Here is a 25,758-nt window from a genome sequence, read left to right as displayed (position 1 = left end):
AAATTAAAAAAAAAAAAAAAGAGCAATCTGCTCTCACCTGTGCCAGGACCCTCCTAGAAATAAGAATTGAAAGAGATGAGCTCTTCAAATGAGGTAGGCTCGAAGGGTTAGAGTGAATCCCACGGACCGTGCTGTAAACTCAACCTGGGCCACTGACTGTGGAGATCACACAGCTGCTACACACAATGGAGACACACAAGCACGCAAATACAGATGCACACATGCTTCTACTTCACTTAAAAGTAGACAGAGGAAGAGGTATAAAAGCAGAGATAAATAATTCCAATTGTCAAAAAAACCTTGTCTGGACCAATGGACAAACAGCTGTCCCTTTTTACCCAACCTTTTATTTCCTTTTGACTTCAGGATACCAATCTTAATCTTCATCCGATATTTATATTCAAATTCAAAAGATTTTATACAGATATACTGCATATTTAAAATAACAAACAGAACACATTCTATAATTTAAGAGAAAGAGATGTTACCTTCACAATAACCCTATGATACAGGTTAAACATAAAATTTTACAATAATGTCTACTAGTATTCTTGTCAAAATGTTGCTAATATTGAATCAACTGAAAATAGTTTATAGATTGTAGAATTAAACAAAACAGAGCTAACAGCTCTGATTCAACATTAGGTTAGGCTGGTTCAATATTAAACTTTCACAAGAATACTAGTAGACACTATATAAAATCTTCCAATGACCAAAAAACATTCTAGCCCTATCAAAATGTGGACCTGAAATTTTCTTTGAGGGCTCAAAAGGAGAAAAGATGGTCAAAAACAAGCTTCTCAGTTAAATATTACAAAAATTAAATGCTTTGAAAACCATAGGAAGTGCTGTTTTGTTCTCTGTATTTGCATCGTTTAGATTTCTCAAAATAGGAAAAAAAAAAAAGCACTTCATCATTACAGTAATCATGTAATTGAAGAGGGTCACCACGATTTCTAATCAGTTCTAATGAAGTTAACATTTGGCTTCCTGAAGAAGTCTTTTTTGGAAAAAAGAGAAAAGTGCCTCAGGATGCCTTTCTCTTATCTATTGCGTGTTTCTTTGCTTGAATGTATTATTCTCAAACATTAGTTCTTCCTGCTCCGCTATACGCTTCAAGGCAATTTCTTTCCCTTTTACCCAGGACCCAGAGCCCAGCGCAATGAACGTAAGAGGTATTCATCTTTCGTCTAAGCTCCTTAAAGGCCATAAAATATTACATGTGAATAAAGTTTAATTAATACTAGGGTACATTTATTCTAATAACTTAGCTCAGGGTTTCCACACATCAAGAATGTGTGGAACAGTGGTCTCACACACAATGTTATAATCCCTGGTGGCAAAGTGGTTAAGAATCCGCCTGCCAATGCAGGGGATACGGGTTTGAGCCCTGGTCCGGGAAGATCCCACATGCCACGGAGCAACTAAGCCCGTGGGCCACAATTACTGAGCCTGCACTCTAGAGCCAGCGAACCACAACTACTGAGACCACGTGCTACAACTACTGAAGCCCGCACGCCTAGAGCTTGTGCTCCGTAACAAGAGAAGCCACTGCAATGAGAATCCTGCGCACCACAACGAAGAGTAGCCCCCACTCGCTTCAACTAGAGAAAGCCTGCGCGCAGCAATGAAGAGACCCAAAGCAGTCCAAAATAAACAAAGAAATAAATTTATTAAAAGAGCATTTGATCTCCAACTGTGGTCATGACCAACTCATAACTAGAACACTTTTGTTTCTGGTTATAGGAGAAAAACCAACTTGCTGTCCTACTCTGACATTAGAAAATAAGTAGCGGGCTTCCCTGGTGGCGCGGTGGTTGAGAGTCCGCCTGCCGATGCAGGGGACGCGGGTTCGTGCCCCGGTCCAGGAAGATCCCACATACCGCGGAGCGGCTGGCCCCGTGAGCCATGGCTGATGAGCCTGCGCGTCCGGAGCCTGTGCTCTGCAACGGGAGAGGCCGCAACAGTGAGAGGCCCGTGTATCGCAAAAAAAAAAAAAAGTAGCAAATGCTGCAAAGATAAAGAAAGATACTAAAACATGACAATTTAGTAATAAGGCGGGAGCATTCCTTATCCATCTCCATAAAACTAAATGTGGTGTATCAATTATTATACACTTTGTGTACAGATACAGGTACAGTAATAAATCTAAAACTGCCTCAGACTGACTACCTTGAAACCTGATCCCTCTTGACAAACCCAGAGAAATTTTCTTTAATTTAAAAAAAAAAAAAATCTTTCGAGTAAACTTACTTGCTAATTTGGCCTGTAATCCAGAAGGTCCAGGTTTTGATGTCTCTGACTTAGAAGACCCTGGAAGAGACAGTTTTGTTTTAGGAAGGCTAACTTTAGGGCTGAAACGAGCAGCCCAATCAAATTTTGAAGAGCCACCAGTTTTACTCTGTTCCTTTTCCCTGCTACTTCTTCTTGGACTGGGACTGGATGCTGAACGGGAACGTCTGGCCTTGTTCTGGTCTTTTCCTTGTTTCACCCTGGCACCTGGTGGAACAGTAGAGGAGGCCGAGGCTACAGCAGAAGACGAGGAGGAAGTAGAGGCAGCAGAAGAAGAATCGGTGATGGTGCTACACCCAGCTTTGGCTGAGGCGGCTGATTTTGAAGCCAGCTTGGTAGGTTTTGCAGATCTCTCTTCGGCACCAGTTGCTTCCGACACAGAACCACTCTTTATACAAGAACTCTCTGTCCTCTTTCTTTTCTGGCTCCGTGAACTAGTAGTGGCCCCACTCTTCCTGGTATGAGCCTTGCTTGTTGATGGAGACTGTGCAGATTTCAGTTGTTGCTCCTGGTCTAAATGTCTCTTCTTTGACTGACTGTGTGGCTTACTTGTTTCTGAGGGAGATTCAGTATGCTGAAGTGCTTTGGGTTTTTTTGCAGAGTTAGGAGAATTGGTCCTGTTGTAGTCTGGACTAGCACTGCGTTTCACTCCTCGAGAACTGTCTTTCTTAGGCACCTGCCCCGTTTTCTGCCTTTCTGAAGTATTGGCTCTGTCTGGATCCTCTGGTTGTGGGACTATGACAGCAGATGATGAACTGCAGCTTCTAAGAGGTTAGATAAGACAAGAGTTAATATCAGCCTGCCATCATTAAACCTGTCGTATAATACTTATTTATTAACTTCTCAAATCTGTGGAAATAAGATTTTTTTTTAAGTGCAAAAGTTTTCCTGGTAAGTCCAGTAACTAAATAAACATAGGCTCGCAAACGGTTCAAAATTGAGGGAAAAAAAAGGGGGTGGGGGTGGGGGGAGGGTGACACTTTGGATGGTAAAATATCAGAAGATCAGGCTAATTCTTTAGCTCAAAGATTACTGACACTAACTCCCCTAATCATAAAACAAGAATTAGGATTACAAGAAAAAGAATGCTTACTTAATAGTTCAGAACCAGTTGAACCTAGAATACCGATACTCTATTTACAAACACAACTTATTTGTCAAAGCTTAAGATAAATAAGCATTAACATATACACTTTCAAAATGAAGGTTAGAAGGTTTTATATTGTAGTATCAAATATTTACAGTCACATTCCTTTCCAAAGACTTCTATCAATTAGATCTTAAGACATACTGATCTGTGGCTCTGACAATAAAAAAAACTAAGAAAAACTGGATTTAAAATGGCATTTCAGATGCCTATAATGGTTTGTTAGGCAAAAGGAGAAACTCGCAGCTCTCTAATCAAGGAGAATAAAGCACTATCTGGGGTATGTTGCACTGACATCACTGCAGAGGTGATTCACTATTAATCCTAAAAGTTATACCCGGATAATAATGAAAACATGTATCGTAACATTTTGGCGTAACCTGGTACGTTTTAATATTATGCAATGATTCAAATGCAAATAATTCTGCCTTGAAAAATGTATAAGCAATGTGAAGATTTACCTTTTAGAAAGGTGTCCCCTTGACAGTTCAGAAGTAGTATTAGACTGCACTTTGGGTGCCTTAGAATTAGATTTTCTACTCTCAGGAGGGCTATATCCCTTATGTTTTGCCTGCCCTAAATGTGACCTGTCAGCAGAAAACCAAAACAGAAATCTATCAGGAAAATGAGATGCAAATACAACACTGAAAGTGAAATCTTTTTTCATTAAGAAAAAAAAAAAGCTTCCCAATTCTTCATTATTGACTCTACCCTTCTCCCAAATATTTCTATAATTAAATTATTATTCTATCAAATAATCTGGCCAAAGAAATTACCTTTTAGAACCAACCCCCTCAATACCCAAGAGTTAAGATTTTTTTATAACCAGCTGAAGTACACCAAAAAACCAAGTCCTAGATAAAAAGGTAAAGAATTTACCACAAAGTATTCCAAACACATTCAAAACAATTGCACCGTTGATACATGGTTGGGTTATATTTATAATAAATCAAATCCTTATGCCAGCATTGTTTTAAGAGCAAGTTTGAGGGACATGAAGAAACTGTTTTCAGTTGTTAGATGTTTAACCTCTGGCAAAGGTCACATGAGATTTACGCAAGCAAAGGAAGCATGCACGAATATATACCCAGAAAAGTTGGTGTTCCAGAGGTGAGATATTAACGGAACAGATGCAATTTAAGTAATTCACGGCCAACATCCATCCTTCATGTAAATAACATAAAAGAGCATATTCTAGTAAGAATAATAAAGTTTCATTAATACCAAAGCTGTTTACTTTGTTTAAAAAAATTTTTTTAAAGGCCTTCAATCTGAAAATGATCTCAAAGGAATTTAGAAATGAGTCACTGAACGCCTTACACGATAACTCTAATTGAACATATAAGGATGCCGTACAGTTCTTAACATATCATACGTGTTCCACCATCTCTTCAAAAAGATGATCTAAGGTTTCTGGTCTCAGTATCTTTATTGTTTTCTTTCATTATTGCAGAAGAACTCAACACTGGATTCTTGAAAGAAGATATGGCATTAGCTTCTTAATGAAAGTAAATATTTCTTGGGTCCATACTATCATTTTCATTTTTAAGGTTTTAATCCATAAAAGAATAGTACTTTCTAAAGATTTAACTAGATCAACTACTAAAAAACTATAGTAACCTATAGTCTTTTGTGTGTCGTAGTTTTTGCTTTAGTAATGATTTTTCCCCCCACGGTATATGTTATATTTTCTCTGGGTGTATCCAAGCTGAACCTTATAAGAGTTTTATATACTGTGATTTAGCTTTTATTTTTCCTAGATATTCTTACACTGGCAGACTGAAATTTTGCTTTATCCCATGAGTTTCTTGTTTGAGAGATTTAGTTTCTAGGACTTGCTTTTGTTTTTGTTACATTTCTAGTAACAGATATGAGAGTTCTACTTTTTTTTAAAAAAAAAGGAATAAGATTGAGTAAATTTGCAAATCATTTAATAGTTATTTTTTAAAAAGGGAGGTAAAATGTTGTTTTCAGGTATACAATTTAATATCCATGGAATAATATTTATAAATTACATCATTCAGGTTCTCTACATTCTTATTTTTGTAAAGTTTGCCACAGATTAATCTTTTAATTGAATCACAATTTCTACTTCATTTCATAATAAAATTTAAAATATTCCTTGAAAATTTAAAAATCATATTAAAAGAAAACTTTATCCATTCAAAGCTAGACAACTTTGTGATAACGTTCAAGTAGTTAAATGTCAACCCTTAAAAAAAAAAAAAAAAAACAGGAAAACAAAGAAAACCACCATAACATATTCCTAAGCCTCTTTGTCGACAGAAATTGACCAACACTAACCTAATGCTGATCCCACTGCAGAGGCACCACTCCTCCTCTGCTCGACCCAAATAAATTGTCCTCTGGTTTTAAAATACATCTAACTTTGTAGCCACCCAAACCCACTCCTGCATTTTTCATGTCCTTACTAACACTTTCAAGGAACTAAAGAATTTAGCAGGTAAAGTCTCAATATGTATGAAAGGGGGAGGGGAGGAAAAAGAACAGAAAGAAAACAGTATCCAATCATCTGAGAAGGTGAGGCTCACAAAACTGGCTTAAATCCCATACTTATCTGATTCTACCTTTCCTAAAATTATTTTTAAGTGTGATATTCTGAGGCCTTGTCAAAAATTTTTTTTAAATATTATGAAACACTGACCATTTATGTCCTTCTGACTATTGTTTAGCATGATCTTAATATTGATACATTTTCTGTAGAGGGTAGTAAAATACTTCCAGCTTTGTGGGCGGTACTATGTGTCACAAAAGCAGGTATAAACAACACATAAACAAATGGGCACAGCTATGTTCCAACCAAATTTTTATTTACAAAAGCAGGCAGTAGGCTGGATTTGACCCATGGGTTTTCCAACCCGACTCACCACAAGAGGAGTAAGCAACCAGATGGTTACCATAAGTAACTATGGGCCCCCCCAAAGTGGGACTCTATTTTATCATGCCCATTTATAAATTATTAATGCTCAGATACTGTAAGGAAATCTCCATAAAATAATAATGCCCAATTAGAACAGCCAATTAGAGTATAACAGCATTCAGCACTAAACGAGTCTTGATGCCTTTTAGCTCATTTTACCAACTCCCTCATTTGTCAAACCTTATTGTTTAACATTAATTTTTATTAAAAAACAAAATCTCTTTAAGACCCGTAAAAGTTATATCCACTGTAAATCAAATTTGCAAGAACAAGACAATAAAATTCACGACAAACTCTTAAGTAGCACCAGAATGAGCCCATTTAGTGAATTACAGCCCAAGATAGTTGGGTGGGTGGATGGAGCGGGGGCACAAGTATATTCAGGAACTTCTACATCAACCTATGGATGTTGCTGGAAAAACAAAAAATCTCATGCTCTGCAAAATCACCCACTAAAAATAACTGGACTAATGGTGAAAATAAGCAGTGAGAGTCCTAACAAAAACGTCATCAATTTTAATAAAAGATTAAACCTTCACTAACATTTGCACCAATAATCCCAGTTGGTCTACTCATTAGAGTCTTATTTTTGTACTTTCTCCTTTAAGTGTAAATTTTTCAAGACATTTTCTTTCAGGACCAGCTTCGACAAAATTAAAAATACAATTCTGGGGGAGACTTCCCTTTTTGTCATTTTCTTTCTTTATAAATACAGAAGTAAATGGTTTTGAGCTTCCTGGAAGTGTTACCAGTGCAAAGTGTGGTGGTTCTGGAAGCCACTGAACTAGCTATTTCTTGCACTAAATGATTTATTTAACCCATTTCTGCACTATTTCCAGGTCTTTTGTAAGACTTCATAGATTAACAGTTCATATATTAACACTATAGGAAAAACTGCCTATGACCTGACATTACTTCCACATCATATTGACATCATTTTCCTATTTACCAAGTACCTGCGCGCCAACTCACGTTAAAGAAACCCAGGGTGCAACAGAGCATACTATAATCAACTCTGGGTTATGGGCTTTCAACATTAACTTGAAAGCAAGTCTCAAACGCCTCTTGCTGACTTTTAGGCAAATTGTAGTGACTGTCCCTTCTAGATACTTAATTTGGTAGTCTTAAAGATTAGACTTGGTAGTCTTAAAGACTAGAAACCACCTCTAGGCCAGAGGACATCTAAAAGAGGCCAAAACCTTGTAGCAAAAAGTATTCTTATTCTAATCTTAGACAAAATGAGGAAGGTGGCTAGTTACAAGGAGCTAGTTAATTCCTTGTATTACAGTGTCTGGATTTTCTTTGAAATTAATATCTATGCCAGACATACAACTCAAATATATGTATATATTACCAAATATAAATGATTTGGTGCTTAATTATATCTCCAAATTTGTTTGTGCATGTGTATATAGACGAACAGACATTTTTATGCTCTTATATTTTATATACAGAATTCTAACATTATAGTTTTGTGTTCCAAAAATTAAATGCTTTGTTTATAATGCTATAAAATGCATATTATAAATAAGCCCCTGATTTTCAATAATCAAAGTGGAAAGTTCACTTAAACCACTTTAAACAAAAAACTCACTAATGTTCTCTGTAAAATGTACTAGTTTCTATTTCAGTCACAAGACAGAAGCTGAGTAGTCTGACCAATGTTCCTATGTTCAGTTAGGGAGAAATGCTAGCCCAAATAATTCTGTAATTTAGAACTCCTGATTTATCTTAAAAAGCAGTGGTTTCAAAACAAAAAAAAAACAGTAGTGGTTCCTCCTCTGGGGAGTATTTTGAAACAGTATGGTGGGGAACAGTAGTGCTGTTGGCATTTTTAGCAGGTAAGGACTAGAGGTAGAAGATGTCATGCAATACACAGAACCCATGAGACACAGTGAAAAACTGTCTCATCACCCATATATTTCAAATGGCCTTGTTAATATATGAAGACCTTATAAAAAAACTTAAAACATGGCCATGACATAGGGGAAAAACAGGTTTATAATTTCTCAGTTTAGAGCTGTTTTGCATGGTTCTCTATATACTTAAATTCTGCAGGAATGCATGGGAATCCACAAAAGATTACATCTGTTTTTTGCAGCTTGACCAAGAGTCATGCATCATTTTGGAAAAGTTTGTAATGAAAATGCTGCTTACAGCATTTAAGTCTGTTGTTGCAGTTGTCACATTCAATAAATTCAAATATAGATGCAAGCATCTGAATATAGTGTCATCTTCTGTCAAGTACCCGCATTTACCTACTGAAATAATGTTATTTTGTTATCAACTGTTTTCCTTTTACTTGTTTATTTTCACCTTTGTAAAATGCTTGTACATTATATTCATGTTTCTAAACTGTGGAGGGAGGCTTTTTATATACTTCTTAATTCAAGATACTAAAGGAGCATCAAAATAAAGATGTTTACATTATATGATACACATTACAGAGTAGGAGCACTGGATCGAATAGAGTTGAGAACTACTGTACCAAGCTACTCAATTCACACTTGCACATACTTGGTTTCCCAACTCAAGTATATGCAAGTCACGAAAGGGCACATAAATACTGACAACACACTACACTGTGTCCTGTCCTCAAAGAGGTTAGAATTCATAAAACAAAGAGATCTACCAAGTGCTATAAAGTTCACAACAAAGGGAGAAATTACTCTTAGCGGGAAAATACAGGTTTTATAGACCACATGGCATTTAAACCACACCCTGAAGAATGAAAAGCTGAGGAAAGAGAGCGTTCCGCTTAAAAGCAGCATAGAAAAGGGCAGAGAGGCAGCAAATTTTAAAACCCACCTGGCACCTGGCAAATGATATGAATTTCCCTAAGCACAGAGACACATTAGGAAACAAGGTTGGAAGGACAGGCTAGGGCTTAAATGCCTTTTGGAAGGATTTTGTTCTTAATCGTAGCTTGGAGTAAGAGACTAACAACAGGGTTGGAAACATGCAAAGGCCAAAATTTTGTATGTTCAACAATCTGGGTATACTGAGAATGGGTGAGTAAACTACAATAACTTTAAGTTACTGTGCAAAGAAAAAAAGGCAGAGGGACTGAAAATCAAAACCATATATATACACTAATATGTATAAAATAGATAACTAATAAGAACCTGCTGTATTTTTTTAATAAATAAAATTCATATTTAAACAAACAAACAAAAACCATGGGAAAAGATGCCCACCCCCACAAAGGGAATCTCACAGCTCAATTTACTTTTGCCTCCACCTTTCACAAATAAATTAGTTGGGTGAGGGGTATAAACACTGAGATAATAAAAGTAAATTAGTGATTAGTGATAGATTAGTGATACAATACTATCTCATGAACTACACTGGCTTTTACAAATACCTGAATAAAAATGTATTAAGATGACCACAGAGGACTTCCCTGGTGGCGCAGTGGTTAAGAATCCGCCTGCAAATGCAGGGGACACAGGTTCAACCCCTGATCCGGGAAGATCCCACAGGCTGTGAAGCAACTAAGCCTTTGTGCCACAACTACTGAAGCCCGCGAGCCCTGGAGCCCACGTGCTGCAACTACTGAGCCCATGTGCTGCAACTGAGCCCACGCGCCACAACTACTGAGCCCATGCACCGCAACTACTGAAGCCCGCACGCTCTAGGGCCTGCATGCCACAACTACTAAGCCCATGTGCTGCAACCACTGAAGCCCACGTGCCTAGAGCCCACGCTCCACAACAAGAGAAGCCACTGCAATGAGAAGCCCGCACATTGAAGCAAAGAGTAGCCCCTGATCGCCACAACTAGAGAAAGCCCGTGTGCAGCAACAAAGATCCAACACAGCCAAAAAAAAGAGTAAAAAATTTAAAAAAAAAATCCAAAAAAACCCCAAAACACAGAATAATTTTAAAGGTGTGATTATGTGATAAGCTTTATACTGATTCTTTAAAGACATTATCTAGCTTAATCCTCAAATGACACCAGAGGCAGGTATATTTCCATTTTAAAGATGTAAGAATGGAGGCTTGCCCAAAATCACCCAGCCCTTGGGCAGGAAAGGTGAGACTGAGCCCAGGTATTCCAAATCCCTAAATTTGAAACCCCACAGTTACATCTAGGGGCTTAGTGGTAAAAGTAAAAGGCCAGCATCTAGTTATTAAATTTTTCCTACCCATGCTGGTATTTCTGTTCCTGATTGTATATGTCAAAATAAACGGCTTAAGGCTTTGGAGATGCTATATGAGAAAAATAAAAGAAAATCACATGTTTTCCCTCCTGCTTCAAACGTAAAAGCCTTCCATATATGATATTGAAACTTGCTGTTCAATTACTTTAGAAGCATTTGCATATATTTATTTTTTTAGTCACACTGATACTCCAGGAAAGCATTCTGAGACTGAGAAGGCATTTGTAAAAAGTGGTGTGGAACATCAGATTCCTTCAATACTGAGGGAATGGAGAATCAGAGCAAATCGTCAGGTAAGATATGGAATAATCTATGGCAGCTGATGCCTTATAGGTTTCCAATATGTTTATGAAGTGACTTATGGACAATATTTCACATTTGATGATTAAAGAAAGAAATATATAATGCAGAGAAAATTACACAATATATAAAATATTACTTTGTTGGTCCAAGAAATAGTTTAACATGGATACTATTAAGAATCCAATGCACATAACTTCTACCTAGAAAAAAGTAGCCTCTGTTCCTCTTTAGACAAAGACAACCAATGCCACTGTTGAACGTAACACCGTCAATCTTGCCTCCCAGCACAAGGCCTGATGGGACAGACCAGCCTTTTGAGCATTACCAAAGCAGCCCAAAAAGTGGAAAAGCATGTGCACACGTGGTTCTTTGGGTGAAACTCAAAGTACCTAATTATGCAGTAAGATTCGCCATTACTGAAATGAGCAAGTGACAAGTTACTGAGCCAACTCCAGTATAAATTGTTTTTTAAAGTGGTTTCAATTTAGTCCTAAGAAACAATGAAGTCATTGTCACATCACACTGTCTCCCCTTAACATTCATTCTCCTCCCAAAGATGAGGAAGCTTGTGCTTCCATCTGACTGGGCAAAGGTCAGGATTAAAAAAGAGACGGAAGGAACACCAAAAGAGGAATATTTAAAAAGGCAGGGCTTCCCTGGTGGTGCAGTGGTTAAGAATCTGCCTGCCAATGCAGGGGACACAAGTTTGAGCCCTGGTCCGGGAAGATCCCACATGCCGCAGAGCAACTAAGCCCGTGTGCCACAACTACTGAGCCTGTGCTCTAGAGCCCGTGAGCCACAACTACTGAGCTCATGAGCCACAACTACCGAAGCCCACGCACCTAGAGCCCGTGCTCCACAACAAGAAGCCACCGCAATGAGAAACCCGCGCACTGCAACGAAGAGTAGCCCCCGCTCACCACAACTAGAGAAAAACCAAACGCAGCAACAAAGACCCAACGCAGCCAAAAATAAATAAATAAATAAATTTTAAAGAGCAAAATTAAAAGGCACCCATACTGGTTAATTAAGTAGGAGAATGAAGAGAACAACACACAACTGCATGGCCATGCTGCCCTAAGTAGAATTTAGGGAAATAAACGGTTTGTTGCAGACATGGGAGCAAGAATAAAAATTTTAAAATGGTGTTAAAGAGCCTGCGATAGCTACCAGGTGCTGTTTGCAAATATTCCATTTCTCTTCTTTCCAGACACACAGTAGGATGATACCTGCCAAACCACCTGGAAGTTATGTGCAGCCATGTAAGTTGTTCTGGTCAAGGAACATGAGTGGAAATGGATCACTTCTGAGGGAAGCCTTGGACAGCCAGAGAGCAAGTCAGCATATTCTCTTGCCACCACAGCAGTGATACCTGAATACCTGAATGTGCAGACATGGAGCGGAGCCTGCAGGTAACGCAGGATGGACACGTTTCCTAGTGGTTAGATTGTTATACTAATATTTAGGAGCTGTTTGTTACTGTAGCACAATCCAGGCACCTTGTTGCATAGCCCATTTAAACCAGGCCCTATTTCAACTGGCCTTCACTCCAGTCAATGACCTTTTCATGACCATTTCAATAAAAGGAAGTCACATATCTGTGCCTAAAAATGCCAAGGAAGTAAATCTCCTGATTTCAACACTAGTATTTGCTGAATACCTACTACTTGTGAGCAAGGTAACAAGAGACACAGAAAAATGAGAAATCAAATCCACTCTGGAAGTAACTAATGACTCCACATCTCAAGTAGAGACAAATATGGCTGACATGTACCGTTTTACAACTGCTTCTTCAGCCTTCAAAGCCCCGTCAATGAGGTCATCACTAGACATGTTTCTCACTTGACTTTAATAACCACTTACATGCCCATTTCCCCTACTGAATTGGAAACTGCTTGTGACAAAGGCTATTCTACTCTAATTTTTATAATTACCATCTAGCATGGTGCTTACTAGCATGGTGTTCTACAAATGGATGAATACAATCTTTTTTTTTTTTTTTGCGGTACGCGGGCCTCTCACTGTTGTGGCCCCTCCCGTTGCGGAGCACAAGCTCCGGACGCGCAGGCTCAGCGGCCATGGCTCACGGGCCCAGCCGCTCCGCGGCATGTGGGATCCTCCCAGACCGGGGCACGAACCCATGTCCCCTGCATCGGCAGGCAGACTCTCAACCACTGCGCCACCAGGGAAGCCCCATGAATAAAATCTTGTACTAAGTTTGTACTGCAAGTACATCAAGGCAGGACTCTTTAGCTCTAAAGCCAAAAACAGAGGCTTTATTAAAATAAGGCACACATACCTCCAGAATCCAAAGAGTTAGATAAGCAAGTCTAGAGAAAAGAGTCAGCACAGCTCTGAAGAACTAAGGAACTGAAACTAGTCAGAATTTTAATCACACATGATTTCTAATATATTTGCTTTTCTCTGACTGTCCATCATCTTCCATAAGGCAGGAGACATGCAGTTGGCAACTTCAGATTCACATCTTCCCTGTGCTACCAGAAAGGGAAAAGCTTTCAGTTTTTTCCGGCATGGATCACAGGACCACCTCAGTCCCATCACTGAGCTCAGAATAAAGGAAGACTGCAGATTCTCCCAGCTTTGGCAAAAGGCAATGGGGAGCCAGGAGCAGAGTAAGATCACGGCGGAAAAAATTAACTACCACTCAAAATACGTGGGTGAAGAACTGAGGGAAATCATTACACAAGAAGAGGGGCTAATCTCAGCTGAACAAATTAGAAGTTCAGTTCTCCTGTATCGTGGTTCAAAGGAAGATTAATAACATGAAAACTTATTAGTACATTTACATCAAGAAGTAGTCTCACTCAGATCTCACTCCTTAAACCTATTTTTCTAATGTTTAACATCTCATTACTATAGAAACACCAATAAAATGAAATCAATGCAATTTTTCCAGATCAAATTAGCAGGAAAATGCAAAATGGAGATAACACAAATAGAATGATGAGAAAAAGCACTCTTTTTCCTGACGGTGATAAGTAAATTGGAGAAAAAAATTTATGTGAAATAAGTTGACCATAAAAAACTCGCTTTGACCAAGCAATTTCACTTCTGGGAACATATCTCTTAAGAGATGCCAAAATTGCAAACATTTAAGCGTAAGCGAAAACTTTTCCCACTGCAACCATCTAACTATCCAAAAAATGAAAATTAATAGTGGAAAATGTTGCGTACTGATTCAGCAAATCATGTGACCATCTGTAAACAATTACCAAAAAAATCATAATGTAAGAGAAAATGTTTGTTAGGATACTGAGTGAAAAAAGTAGGATCCAAAAGTATTTACAGTGTAATCAGCTACATGAAAAATTGTATTTTAAAGACAGACAGGGACTTCCCTGCAGGGGGCACAGGTTCAATCACTGGTCAGGGAACTCAGATCCTCCCCCCTCCCAAAAAATAACAGATAAATAAAGACAGATAAAAATCAAAATATTAACACAGACAATCTCTGGATGATATTTATTTTCCTTCTGTGTTTTTCTGTATCCCATCCCTTTGAAATGGTTTTTTAAGCAAAACACAAATCTATTTCTTCCTGTATAATTAATGCTGGCTTAAAAAATCCCTGCTTTGACAATGGTAACAGAAAGCTATAACTTTTAGATCTCATAAAATTTTATTACTCAGTAATAAATAATTATCAAAACTTTGCAGACAAATTTTGTACTGGGGGTGAGAAGGGGGGGTGGATTGGATTCAAGCATTTCCTCACACCATTAAAAAAACACTGACGGATTACAATAAAATGTAAAAATGGAACCATAACAGAACTGAGAAGAAAATTTTATTCTGGGTATGGAGAAGGCAAAGGAAGAAAAGAAACGAAGAGCTGACAGACTTGACTATCTAAATTTAAAATCTACTATAAATTAAAACAAACCAGAACAAGTAATAAAACTAGCAAAAAATACTTGCCCGTGTCAGTAGGTTGATACCCTTCCCATAAAGGGTTCTAATAAAAGAGCAAGCATCTCCAAAATTAAAACAAAGGACACTAATAGACAACTCATAAAATAAATAAAAATGGCCAATATGTGGGGAAGATCTTCACTCTAAAGTAACCAAAGAAATGGTAACTTTAACCAAAGGAACACTTTTTTCCACAAACTCTGATTAAAAATGGTGTGCTGGGGCTTCCCTGGTGGCCCAGTGGTTGAGAGTCCGCCTGCCCATGCAGGGGACAAGGGTTCATGCCCCAGTCCGGGAAGATCCCACATCCTGCAGAGCGGCTGGGCCCGTGAGCCATGGCCGCTGAGCCTGCGCGTCCGGAGCCTGTGCTCTGCAACGGGAGAGGCCACAACAGTGAGAGGCCCATGTACCGCAAAAAAAAAAATGTTGTGCTGTACTGACTAGGATTTGGCGAAATAGGCATTCTCACAAAGTATTAGTAGGAGTATAAATTGGTTTAATCAAAAAAGGAAAAAAGATAAAGTGGTTCAATCTTTCTGAAACACAATTTAGCATTCTGTTAAGTCTTCAAAATATTCATATCCTTAGGTCCTATGAACCCATTTCAGGAATTTGACTTGATAAAATCAGAATAATACTCAAATGTGACAGGCACAGCAGCAACATATTTTACAGAAAAAAACTGGGGTGGAGGGGGAGAATGGGACTAGAGGCCCTAATTTATATCATGGGCTTTCATATCACGGAAAATCATGGAGTAGAAATACTAACTATCATTATCTTTCGTGGATGGATGGAATTTATCTTAATTCTTTTATTTTCCTGAAGCATCCCAATTTTCTTTTCTCAATATGCTGTGTTTTTATAACAAAAACAATGTAGAAGAAACCTTCACTACAGCAATCTCAACCAAAGTTGCTATAAAATTGAATTCAATCCCACCGCTGACATTTGAGAAAAACAAGAAAAAGCACATGATATAATGAAAATGCTACTGCATGGCCAAGAGGGAGGGAGAGCCTACAAATACCTGTGCTAGAAGTGGGAAAGACTAGGTAGTATCCCTGAGAGCAAGCCCACAGACAAGCAATGGAGGTGAGTGATTTCCTAAAGAAGAAAAAGAGATCAAAAAAGAGGAACAGAGCAACGATAGCCCAAAAAATTATGGAAGAAAGGAAAAGAGAAAAACAATAGAAGAGGAGGAAGATAATCTAGCTCAATTATGGACAGAGATGAAGGATGGGTGAAAAAGAACAGAGGGAATAATAAGGAGAAAATAAATATATCCCAAATATCCAACTTTCTTTTATCTTAAGGGTGAACTAAAACTTTTCTTCTTTAAAAAAAAAAAAAAAAAAGGGCTTCCCTGGTGGTGCAGTGGTTGAGAGTCCGCCTGCCGATGCCGGGGACACGGGTTCGTGCCCCGGTCCGGGAGGATCCCACATGCCGCAGAGCGGCTGGGCCCGTGAGCCATGGCCACTGAGCCTGCACGTCGGGAGCCTGTGCTCCACAACAGGAGAGGCCACAACAGTGAGAGGTCCGCGTACCGCAAAAAAAAAAGAAAAAAAAAGGAAGTGAGCTTGATTTAGGAAAAGGGCAGGAGTGGTCACAGGAAGGAAGCTACACATAGAAGACAACTTAATGCAAGTTTGGGAGGAAACAGAGTGAATCAAAAATGAATGAATTAAAAAATTCTGGGAGGGAAAAACTCCTTAAATTCTAAACTGAATGAGTTAATACTCTTCAATTGTAAGTACTTCATACCCTCCTCTAAGTCCTTCTTCATCATTTGGATCAAGTGGTTTGTGCAGTAAAAACAGTTTGGCACAATGAAAGGAATCACTGACTTGCAAGTGAAGAGGTCAGGAATCAGGTCCTGACTCTACATACCAGGCATGTAAAGCTGAGCAAGCTACCACATTTAGAAAACAGGGGTTACATACTTAGCACACAGAGTTTCTGTGAGTCTCAAATTGAAAGAATATGTATAAAAAATGGCTTAACTAAAAATACTCCACCAGTGCTGTTGTAGTAGGTGCTGTTATTTATTAGCACTGTTTGAATCACTGTATCACTATGAATACATTCACAAGACCAAAGCCACTATTTTTTGGAAACAAAAGCCACAGTAACAGCGCTTTACTTATAGGAAAGCTAAGCAACAGAAGTTAGATTAAAAGAATAAAAATACAGTTGTAATTGCTCTCTCCCAATTAACCCCAATCCACTCACTCCCCAAAATGACTGGGGAGGTTTCTCAGAGGTTAGATAATTGTTAGCATAGCACACTCTCCTGGGGCTTCAAAAATCAGTCTGGGGTTTGATGAAAAGGTCCCTTCCAGCTCTGAGACTGTTATCACAAACAAAAGAATCAAGCTGTTTAAAATGGCAAAATGAAATTCAGATGTGCAAATATCTTCTAATTTGCATTCTTAGCCAAACTGATAAGACTTTTTGGCTAAAGTTCTAAATTTCTATGCCCTGATCATAATTATACTTATCCACATAAAAATAGGGAAAATCTATATATTCAAAGTTATTACAAATTATGGTATTAACCACACACAATTGAACATGAAGACTTTAAAAGTCCTGTTTTTAAACAATTTTTAAAGACACAGGAAACAACACCTATGATACTAGGTTTTTAAAAAGTGAATAGGCCCTCTTTTCTGTACTACTTCTGTGGGGAAATGTTTTTTAAAGACATGTAAAAGTTGGAATCATGAGAGCTGAAACGGGGCCACATGACCGAAAAGGAGGAGAGATTAAAGCTATAAAAACCCTAATTATACCTTGCTTTATATTCTTTGGCGTGTTTCTCCATTCGAAACACGCTTTGAAATTTTATTATTTTCCTTCACAATTGAGCATGTCATCAATTGTCTTAAAGCACATGAACTTCAGGGAAACATCTGCCATTCTACAAATCTGATTGAGTTCCATCCTGGTTACAACTTTTAAGCCAATGCATTTTAATAACTAGTATTAACCATGTCCATCTGTTTTCCACTCATATTTTTAAATACATAATATAATAAAACATTTAAATAATTTTACAACATTATCACTAATGTGTAGAAAAGATAATGGTGCTGAAACGTCACTGTGGATTTAGAAGTAATATACTGTGTGACAGTGCAAAATGTCTGTCGATCGTATGCAAGGGTCTAAATATAACCTGAGGATTAATATGTACAAAACTGTAATTGTTCGAAAGGTGTGAGTAACTTAGGTGCACATGCGTGCACATGTATACACACATACATGCCTCAAAAAAAAAGAGCAACTAAGGAGGAATAGGCCAATGTTAACAGTGACTACAAGTGGACTGTGAAACTGTGATGTTTTTCTTCATACTTTTCTGTATTTTCCAAATTCTGTAAAATATTTAACATTTTTATAATGGGGGAATGATTTCTCTAATCAACAGCATAAATAAAGTTAAGTGTGGCTGCTCCCAAAGAACAATCTAAATGTACAAAAGCAAAAAAATTTAGAACAGAACTCTGTACTAAGCACTGCTCTCAGAGTTTAACATGTTAACAATACTGAAGTTAACTAGCAACCCTATGAAACAGATACCCCCACTGTGTGGACTAAAAAATTGAGGTTTCCTGAATGATATAACAAAGGACACATAGCTATTTAAAGGCAGAGGCAGAAATTGCACACAAAGCTGTCCTAGTCCAAAGTCCAAATGTTTAACCAATTAAATCACCTGACATGAACAAGATGTATTTCAGTATCTTCTTTACATTTGACATTTACCATTTTTTTAAATAATTTAGTAGACAATATACATGGTAATATCTCAAAATGTTGCATCAGATAATCTTAGAGTTTAGCCATAATCTATTATAATCTAACCATGATTAGTCCATGGACTGAAAATTAGGCTCAAGTAATTCTGGGTATTTTATACATAAAATGACAGTTCTTAGCTAAATCAGACACGAAATCTTGCATTCAAGAGAATGTATCGATTCTTCACAGTACCTCCTATACAACGACTCCAACTAAAAAGATCAGCTCAACACCACATGCTGAGAATCGATGCGCTAACACGAGCCAGACGGCCTTGCCAGCCTGTCAGTGTGCATGTGTTGTCAAAAAGTAAGACGGGAAAAAACTCAAAAAGCTAGCTATCAAAACTCAAGATCTTAAAACAAAGAAGCTTCCTTTCAATAAGGTAAATAAATCAAATCACAATATACATAAAGGAAGGGATCACAAATGGTTGAAATTACCATTTTAATTACCATTTAATTACCATTAAATACATACCTTCCTCCTGTCGAGTCGTCTTGTGGTTGGGCCCCGGCAGTGTTCCTCTGTGAACGTCGCAGTGACCCCCCTGGATTGTTATTAGGCCGGTTGGACATTGGCACCTCTCTCTTGAAGGGACATACCCTTTCTAGACACTACCATTCACTAAAAGGGGGAAAAAAAGGAGAAAAAATAAAATGTCAACTATACATAGTACAACACCAAAAACAAATGAGGGGCACCAAAGATGAAGGGGAAATGTTATGTAAACAATTTGATTGTACAGCCTTCACCAATGCTGCAGTGTCTTATTAAACTGTGAAGTCTGGCTGATTAATGTGTTATAAAGTGTCAGGAATATATCAAATTCAAGACATGAGGTCCAGAATCCCGCACATAGAATTAACTTAGATTTCTCATGGAACGCCCAAGAAATCCCCAATTCAAAAAAAACAGAGCACAAGTAGAAATCTGCTTCCACATCTAGTACTACATGGTAAAGGGCATTGCACCTAAAGTCACAACACCTTGGCTCAAGTCCTGTGATAGAACGGGTAACTAAAGGAGTCTGCCTTTGTACAAACCATAACCTCTAGCCTCAGATTCCTCAGGCACAGAATAAAAGCAACATATACCATGCTTACTTCACAGCACTGCTGTGAACAAATGAAATAATGAATACAAAGGAAATGGTAAAACTATAATATCTTAATGGAGAAACAAGGAAAAAGCAGCTCAAGTACAGTAAATTGAGAAATGGTCCTAGATCTCCTGGATTTCAACATCAGCTGCGCTGGCTGTGACTCTGGACAAGAAACTTGACTTCTAGATTTTGTTTACCTCTTCTGTAAAATCAGTATATTATCTACCTCATGGAGATGTTAGCAACAAGAAATTATGAATACAGTTCATAAGCTTAACAATTTAGTTGAAAACACAGTTATTAATTTGAACTTTTAATCTTTCTATAAGAAATTGTTATACAGGAAAAAATGCTGACGCTCAAAGGAAATGAGTTTAACTGACAAAACAGGCCAATATTACTATCATAGAAAGAAAGAATTGCAATTTTTATAACTCAAATCTGACACAATTTTTCTTAAGCCTCCAGTCAAATTCCAGGTAGAGTTCTTTAATTACTTCTATAGATTGGGGAGGGAACAGAAGGAACGATCATATGACATTACAGAAACTTGTGCCAAAAAGAATGTAAATTAACCATAACTAAATCTATTACTGGATTTTAAGAGATTCCATGCAATGTAACAGGAAACTGGGTTTTCTTCTGAGTTACATGTTGACCCAATTCAGTAGAAAAGGACTGTTTCTTTCTGTCACACATGCCCACATCACCAATTAATATACCAAATAAACTTCAGTCAGAAAGTTCAAATTACTAATATAATTACTCTCAACTTTAGAAAGAAAAAAGAGGAAATGCTATGTAAAAATTAAAAGAGAAAGAGGAAGGTTCAGTTAACATGTACTGATGGAAAGAAAGAAAGATCTCTCCAAGATATGCTTGGGGAAAAACAGTATAATTCCCACCTATGTGTACATATATATTTAAAAGGTTTGCATATGTATCTTTATATAGTATTTGCTCATTAAAAATTGGTGGCAATAAATTCATACAACAGACACTGTTAACAACCCACCCCCCACACCGGCCTTATCACCAGTTTCGCTTTCCATGGTTTCAGTTACCTACCTGATCAACCCTGGTACAAAAATATTAAATTGAAAATTCCAAAAATAAATAATTCATAAGTTTTAAATTGTACAACATTCCAAGTAGCTGGTGAAATCTCATGCCATCCCTCTCTGTCCTGCTCAGGATGTGAATCATCCCTCTGCCCAATGTATTTACTATATATGCTCCCCACCAATTAGTATATGAAAAAACATAGTATATACAGGATTTGGTATTATCCATGGTTTCAGGCATCACTGGGAGCTTGAAACGTATCCCCTGCAGATGGTACTAACTTTGAGAAAAGAGGACTGGGGGTCTGAAGTCTGAAACGAAAGGAGTCATTTTTGTTACTTATCCTTTGAAAGCAATAAGGTAGGTCACTGGATTACAAATGCTGGGCTCTGGAGTTAAATGGCCTCTCACTGAGTTCAAATCTTAACTCCAGTACCAACAAAATGTATGACCTTGTACATAAAGTCCTCTGTGCTTCAGTCTATCAAATGGGGATAAAGAACTTATCCTACAGAGTAGCTGTGAGCATTAAATGAGAAGATCCACACAAACCACTTAACACAGTGACTATCACATAGCAAGGGTTCAGTACACACCAACTATTATTATTACTATAAACATTTATTCAGAATTAAAAAAATACTTGTGATAAAATTATATTGGCAGAAACTGCCATAAAACCCACGGGTCAACATGAGTCTTAAACTTCTAGCAATATCGTTTCAAAAGTGAATTCTGGGGCTTCCCTGGTGGCGCAGTGGTTGAGAGTCCGCCTGGCGATGCAGGGGACACGGGTTCGTGCCCCGGTCCGGGGGAAGATCCCACATGCCGCGGAGTGGCTGGGCCCGTGAGCCATGGCCGCTGAGCCTGCGCGTCCGGAGCCTGTGCTCCGCAACGGGAGAGGCGACAACGGTGAGAGGCCCGTGTACCGCAAAAAAAAAAAAAAAAAAGTACCAGGGGCAGTATTAAACAACTCTACAAGGAAATGGAATGGGAGTCACCCTTGCTTATAACAGAAGTCATTCTTGCTTAAGTAAAAATGGCAAGGACTTCAAACACGGCTGTCTTTAAAACGGGAATGAATATCCTTTAAGCTTCCCTAAGAGCAAGGGATTGAGATATAGAGGCAAATAAAACAATCCCTGATCACAAGGAGCTTACTGCTCTATATCCCCACACTAGACTAAATCCTGGCTCTGCTACTTAATAAAAATGAGACATATACAATACTTTACACCTTCATCTCTGTTTCTTTCTCCATTACACTAGAGATAACACTATTAATTTAGGGTTTGGGTACTACAGACAATATATATTAAGGCTCTTGGAACGGTGCCTGACACATACAGCAGCCATTTAATGAGTGCCTATTAGCACAATTAAATGACTGGTGAATCTGGGGAAGAAGGGGGGGGGGCGGTCATCAAGTCTACATCAAGTCCAACATCTTGAATAAGAAAGGAATTAGAGAGGAAAAAAATGACCCCCAAAATTCTATAAAACCATTTAGGACAGTTTATATTTCACTTTGATTTAGGAAGGAGGTTAAAAAAACAAACAAAAACACTAGTTAGCATGTATAGCATAGTTACAAGTCAAATGTCAAACTCTTAGTAGTTGTATCTGTCATACAACAGTGCAACCTGGTTCATGAATCTTTAATGAACAAAACATTAGTTTAGAAAGCTAAACATTAGTCTGCATTAGGGAAATGGACAGAAATGTATTGTCTTTCTTCCAGTTAATCAGAAAGTTCTGAAGAGAAAAAATAAGAGTTAAGAGCCACTGAGTACAGGGAAAAGAGCTAGGTTATCTGAGAATGGGGTCCCAAGCATTTAATTCAATTTAGGGGCATTGAAACCATTCCAATGTCACGTTGGGATGTTGTGCAACATGTAAAAATAGTATTTCCAAATTATATTTTCCAAATTATATTTTTTGTAACACTAGAAAAGAAAATTTACTGGCAAAAATACAGGTTTTAAAGTGAATATTAAAATAAAAATGATTATGGGTAATGTTTATTTTGTGCTTACCATGTCCCTGGCAAAGTGCCTCTTCATTTAATTTTCACAACCTTACAAAATTGGTAGGACAAGAAATAACCTTCCTTTAGAGAAACTGTGGCACACAGTAGGTTGTAATAACCCTAAGGCTGCAAAGCTAATATGTTATAAGGCCAGCACTCAAACACAGGTTTGACCTAAAGTCCACGCTCTTTATGACTATACTATATGACTGAACAAATGAAGAAAAAATAATTCTACGTTTCCCTTTTTTAAAAAGTCAAAACATTAAGAGATTGCAAGCTAGGAGGGATATCTAGAAGGTCCTAATCCTTTTACATTTCCTTGAGATAATCAGTTTAACTGAACAATCCTTAAATGAGTAATAATCGTAAAACATACTAAATGATATGAGAAGTAATATTAAAGGTAATACTGTAAATAAAAACAACCAAAAAAGGGTAACTTAATTTCACCCTCAGCAGGTTGAAAAAGTCCAGTTTAAAAGGTTAGAGGACTTCCCTGGTGGCACAGTGGTTAAGAATCTGCCTGCCAATGCAGGGGACACGGGTTCGAGCCCTGGTCTGGGAAGATCCCACATGCTGCGGAGCAACTAAGCCACACGGAGCAACTAAGCCCGTGCGCCACAACTACTGAGCCTGCGCTCTAAAGCCCACGAGCCACAACTACTGAGCCCGCATGCTGCAACTACTGAAGCCCGCGTGCCTACAGCCCATGCTCCGCAACAAGAGAAGCCACCACAATGAGAAGCCTGCGCACCGCAACGAAGAGTAGCCCCTGCTCGCCGCACCTAGAGAAAGCCCGCACCTGTGAAGACCCAACACAGCCAAAAATAAATAAATAAATTTATTTAAAAAAAAGAATCTGGGAAGAACATGGACCTAAGAAATAAGTCTGAACTGTATCATGAAGGGCCTAAAGCTAAAAACTTGGGGTTTAAGACCTACAGATAAGCAGATCAACTATTAAGTTACCAAACAGACTTAAGGGTGGATGAGGGTCCGATAACAATGGAAAGTGAATGAAGAGACAGGAATCAGGAAACATTTAGACAATAAAATCTATACCATGAGGAGAAAAAGAAATGTCTAGGATTGTGTTTATCAAACTTCAGCATATATATGAATGGGGACATTAAAATGTCTCTCAAGTTTCTTACTCTGGTGACAAGGGTTAAGAAAAGTTATTTAAAACATATAAAGAAAGAAGATGACTGCATACCCTTTCAATGCCATATGAAATACTATTTAACAGGGTCAGCTAGGAACTGTATAGTTTTTCTAGAAGACAGAAGCATTAATTTGATATTTCCTATTAATTAGGGTTTCAGACAATGAATTTACATGTTATCTTGCAGATGTGTATGTAGAAGAAATACAAACAACGGTACCAGTAGACGTAATGCCAAAGACTGCAGTTTGCTGCCCAATAGGATTTACCATCTAAAGTTCTTTATTAAATTGCCTATAAATATCCAGTTCCTTGGGCTTCCCTGGTGGCGCAGTGGTTGAGAGTCCGCCTGCCGATGCAGGGGACACGGGTTCGTGCCCCGATTCCGGAAGATCCCACATGCCGCGGAGCGGCTGGGCCCGCGAGCCATGGCCGCGGAGCCTGTGTGCCCGGAGCCTGTGCTCCGCAACGGGAGAGGCCACAGCAGTGAGAGGCCCGCGTACAGCAAAAAAAAAAAAAAAAAAATATCCAGTTCCTCAAATGCTATATGAACCAGCTTATCCTAACAGGTTCCCTTAATTAATTAGTGAGTTGAATAAATCTTTACTATGTTTTTACTCCATAGTTCTAAGTTATGCTTTTAACTTTAGAAAATTTTAAAAAACAGATGGTAGTAACGTTACCAAATGGTACACATGGGGTAGAAAAATACAGTGTTAAACATGTCAAATGAGTTTGTAGGCTCTGTAGATAAAGAGCTCCACTATGCAGATGCAAATAAAGATCTAGAATTAAGTAGGTAACTGACTATGCAGATGGAAGAAAGTATCAGCAGGCAAGAGACAAATGAAACCAAGATAAGCAGTGAGATTTCATTTTCTCTAGGAAAAGCATGCAGCATAAAGAGAAGAACAAGCTCAGGGTGGACCTTTGGGAAAGACTAAAATCTAAGGAAAACAGAAAAGAAAGAATCTAGTTGAGGAGAATCAGGGACTCATCAGAAGTACGGGGAATAGGGGCTTCCCTGGTGGCGCAGGGGTTGAGAGTCCGCCTGCCGATGCAGGGGACACGGGTTCGTGCCCCGGTCCGGGAAGATCCCACATGCTGTGGAGCGGCTGGGCCCGTGAGCCATGGCCGCTGAGCCTGCGCATCCAGAGCCTGTGCTCTGCAATAGGAGAGGCCACAACAGTGAGAGGCCCGCTTACCGCAAAAAAAAAAAAAAGAAGTACAGGGAATAAATGATGAAGGTATACAAAAAAACAAAACAAAAAGTATGAGGGAAAAATCAGGATGGTAGTATTGAAGACACGAATGAATAAAAAAATGGATAGGCAGAGTTCAAATGTCACAGAAAGGGCAGACACACGAAACTGAAATATGTCCATCAGATTGAGAAATCTGTGAGAGTTGCTTCTAGAAATGATGGGAGAGGAGAGGGTGTGGTTAAGTTAGGTAGACAGTAAAGACTAACTTTCTCGAGCAAAGGCTAGGCTACAAAGAAGACACAGAAGAGAAAATAGCCAACGAGGTAAGAGGAAGCAGGACTGACAAAGGCTGTGCGCGCAGGACTGTTAGTGATTTTCCTATTTTTCCTTTTTAAAAAAAATAAGTCTTGGGCATATTTATATATGTAAAGAAAATTACTGAAAGAAAAAGGCTGGGAATAAGGTATAGTTTACTAACGAGATCCTACAGGAGAAAAAGAAAGAATTACGAGCATAAGCCTTAGATCAGAGGAAAAGCACATCACATCAATCTCAAAGGCACGAGATGACAAACAGCAGCAAGCACGTGCATGCCTAGCTT

General features: G+C 38.3%; 1 protein-coding gene across 17 annotated transcripts in view; it reads right to left on the bottom strand.

The window, feature by feature from the left end:
* Positions 1-25,758, bottom strand: part of TRIP12 (thyroid hormone receptor interactor 12) — a 144,598-nt gene that overhangs the window by 86,478 nt on the left and 32,362 nt on the right. For 10 of the 17 annotated variants that reach the window (XM_060106771.1, XM_060106770.1, XM_060106773.1 and 7 more), the window contains exons 2-4: positions 19,066-19,212; positions 3,901-4,026; positions 2,254-3,056 (exon numbers count right to left, since the gene is read on the bottom strand). In XM_060106771.1, the coding sequence (XP_059962754.1) occupies positions 2,254-3,056; positions 3,901-4,026; positions 19,066-19,163 (1,027 nt within the window). In that variant the 5' untranslated portion in view covers positions 19,164-19,212. The remainder of the gene's footprint in view (positions 1-2,253; positions 3,057-3,900; positions 4,027-19,065; positions 19,213-25,758) is intronic. The other 7 variants (XM_060106784.1, XM_060106782.1, XM_060106780.1 and 4 more) reach the window with 2 other exon arrangements.

This window comes from Mesoplodon densirostris, chromosome 8, assembly GCF_025265405.1.
Source record: "Mesoplodon densirostris isolate mMesDen1 chromosome 8, mMesDen1 primary haplotype, whole genome shotgun sequence".
Taxonomy (NCBI): domain Eukaryota; kingdom Metazoa; phylum Chordata; class Mammalia; order Artiodactyla; family Ziphiidae; genus Mesoplodon; species Mesoplodon densirostris.
Note: the sequence above shows the minus strand (reverse complement) of the source record. Positions and strands in the feature narration are given on the sequence as shown.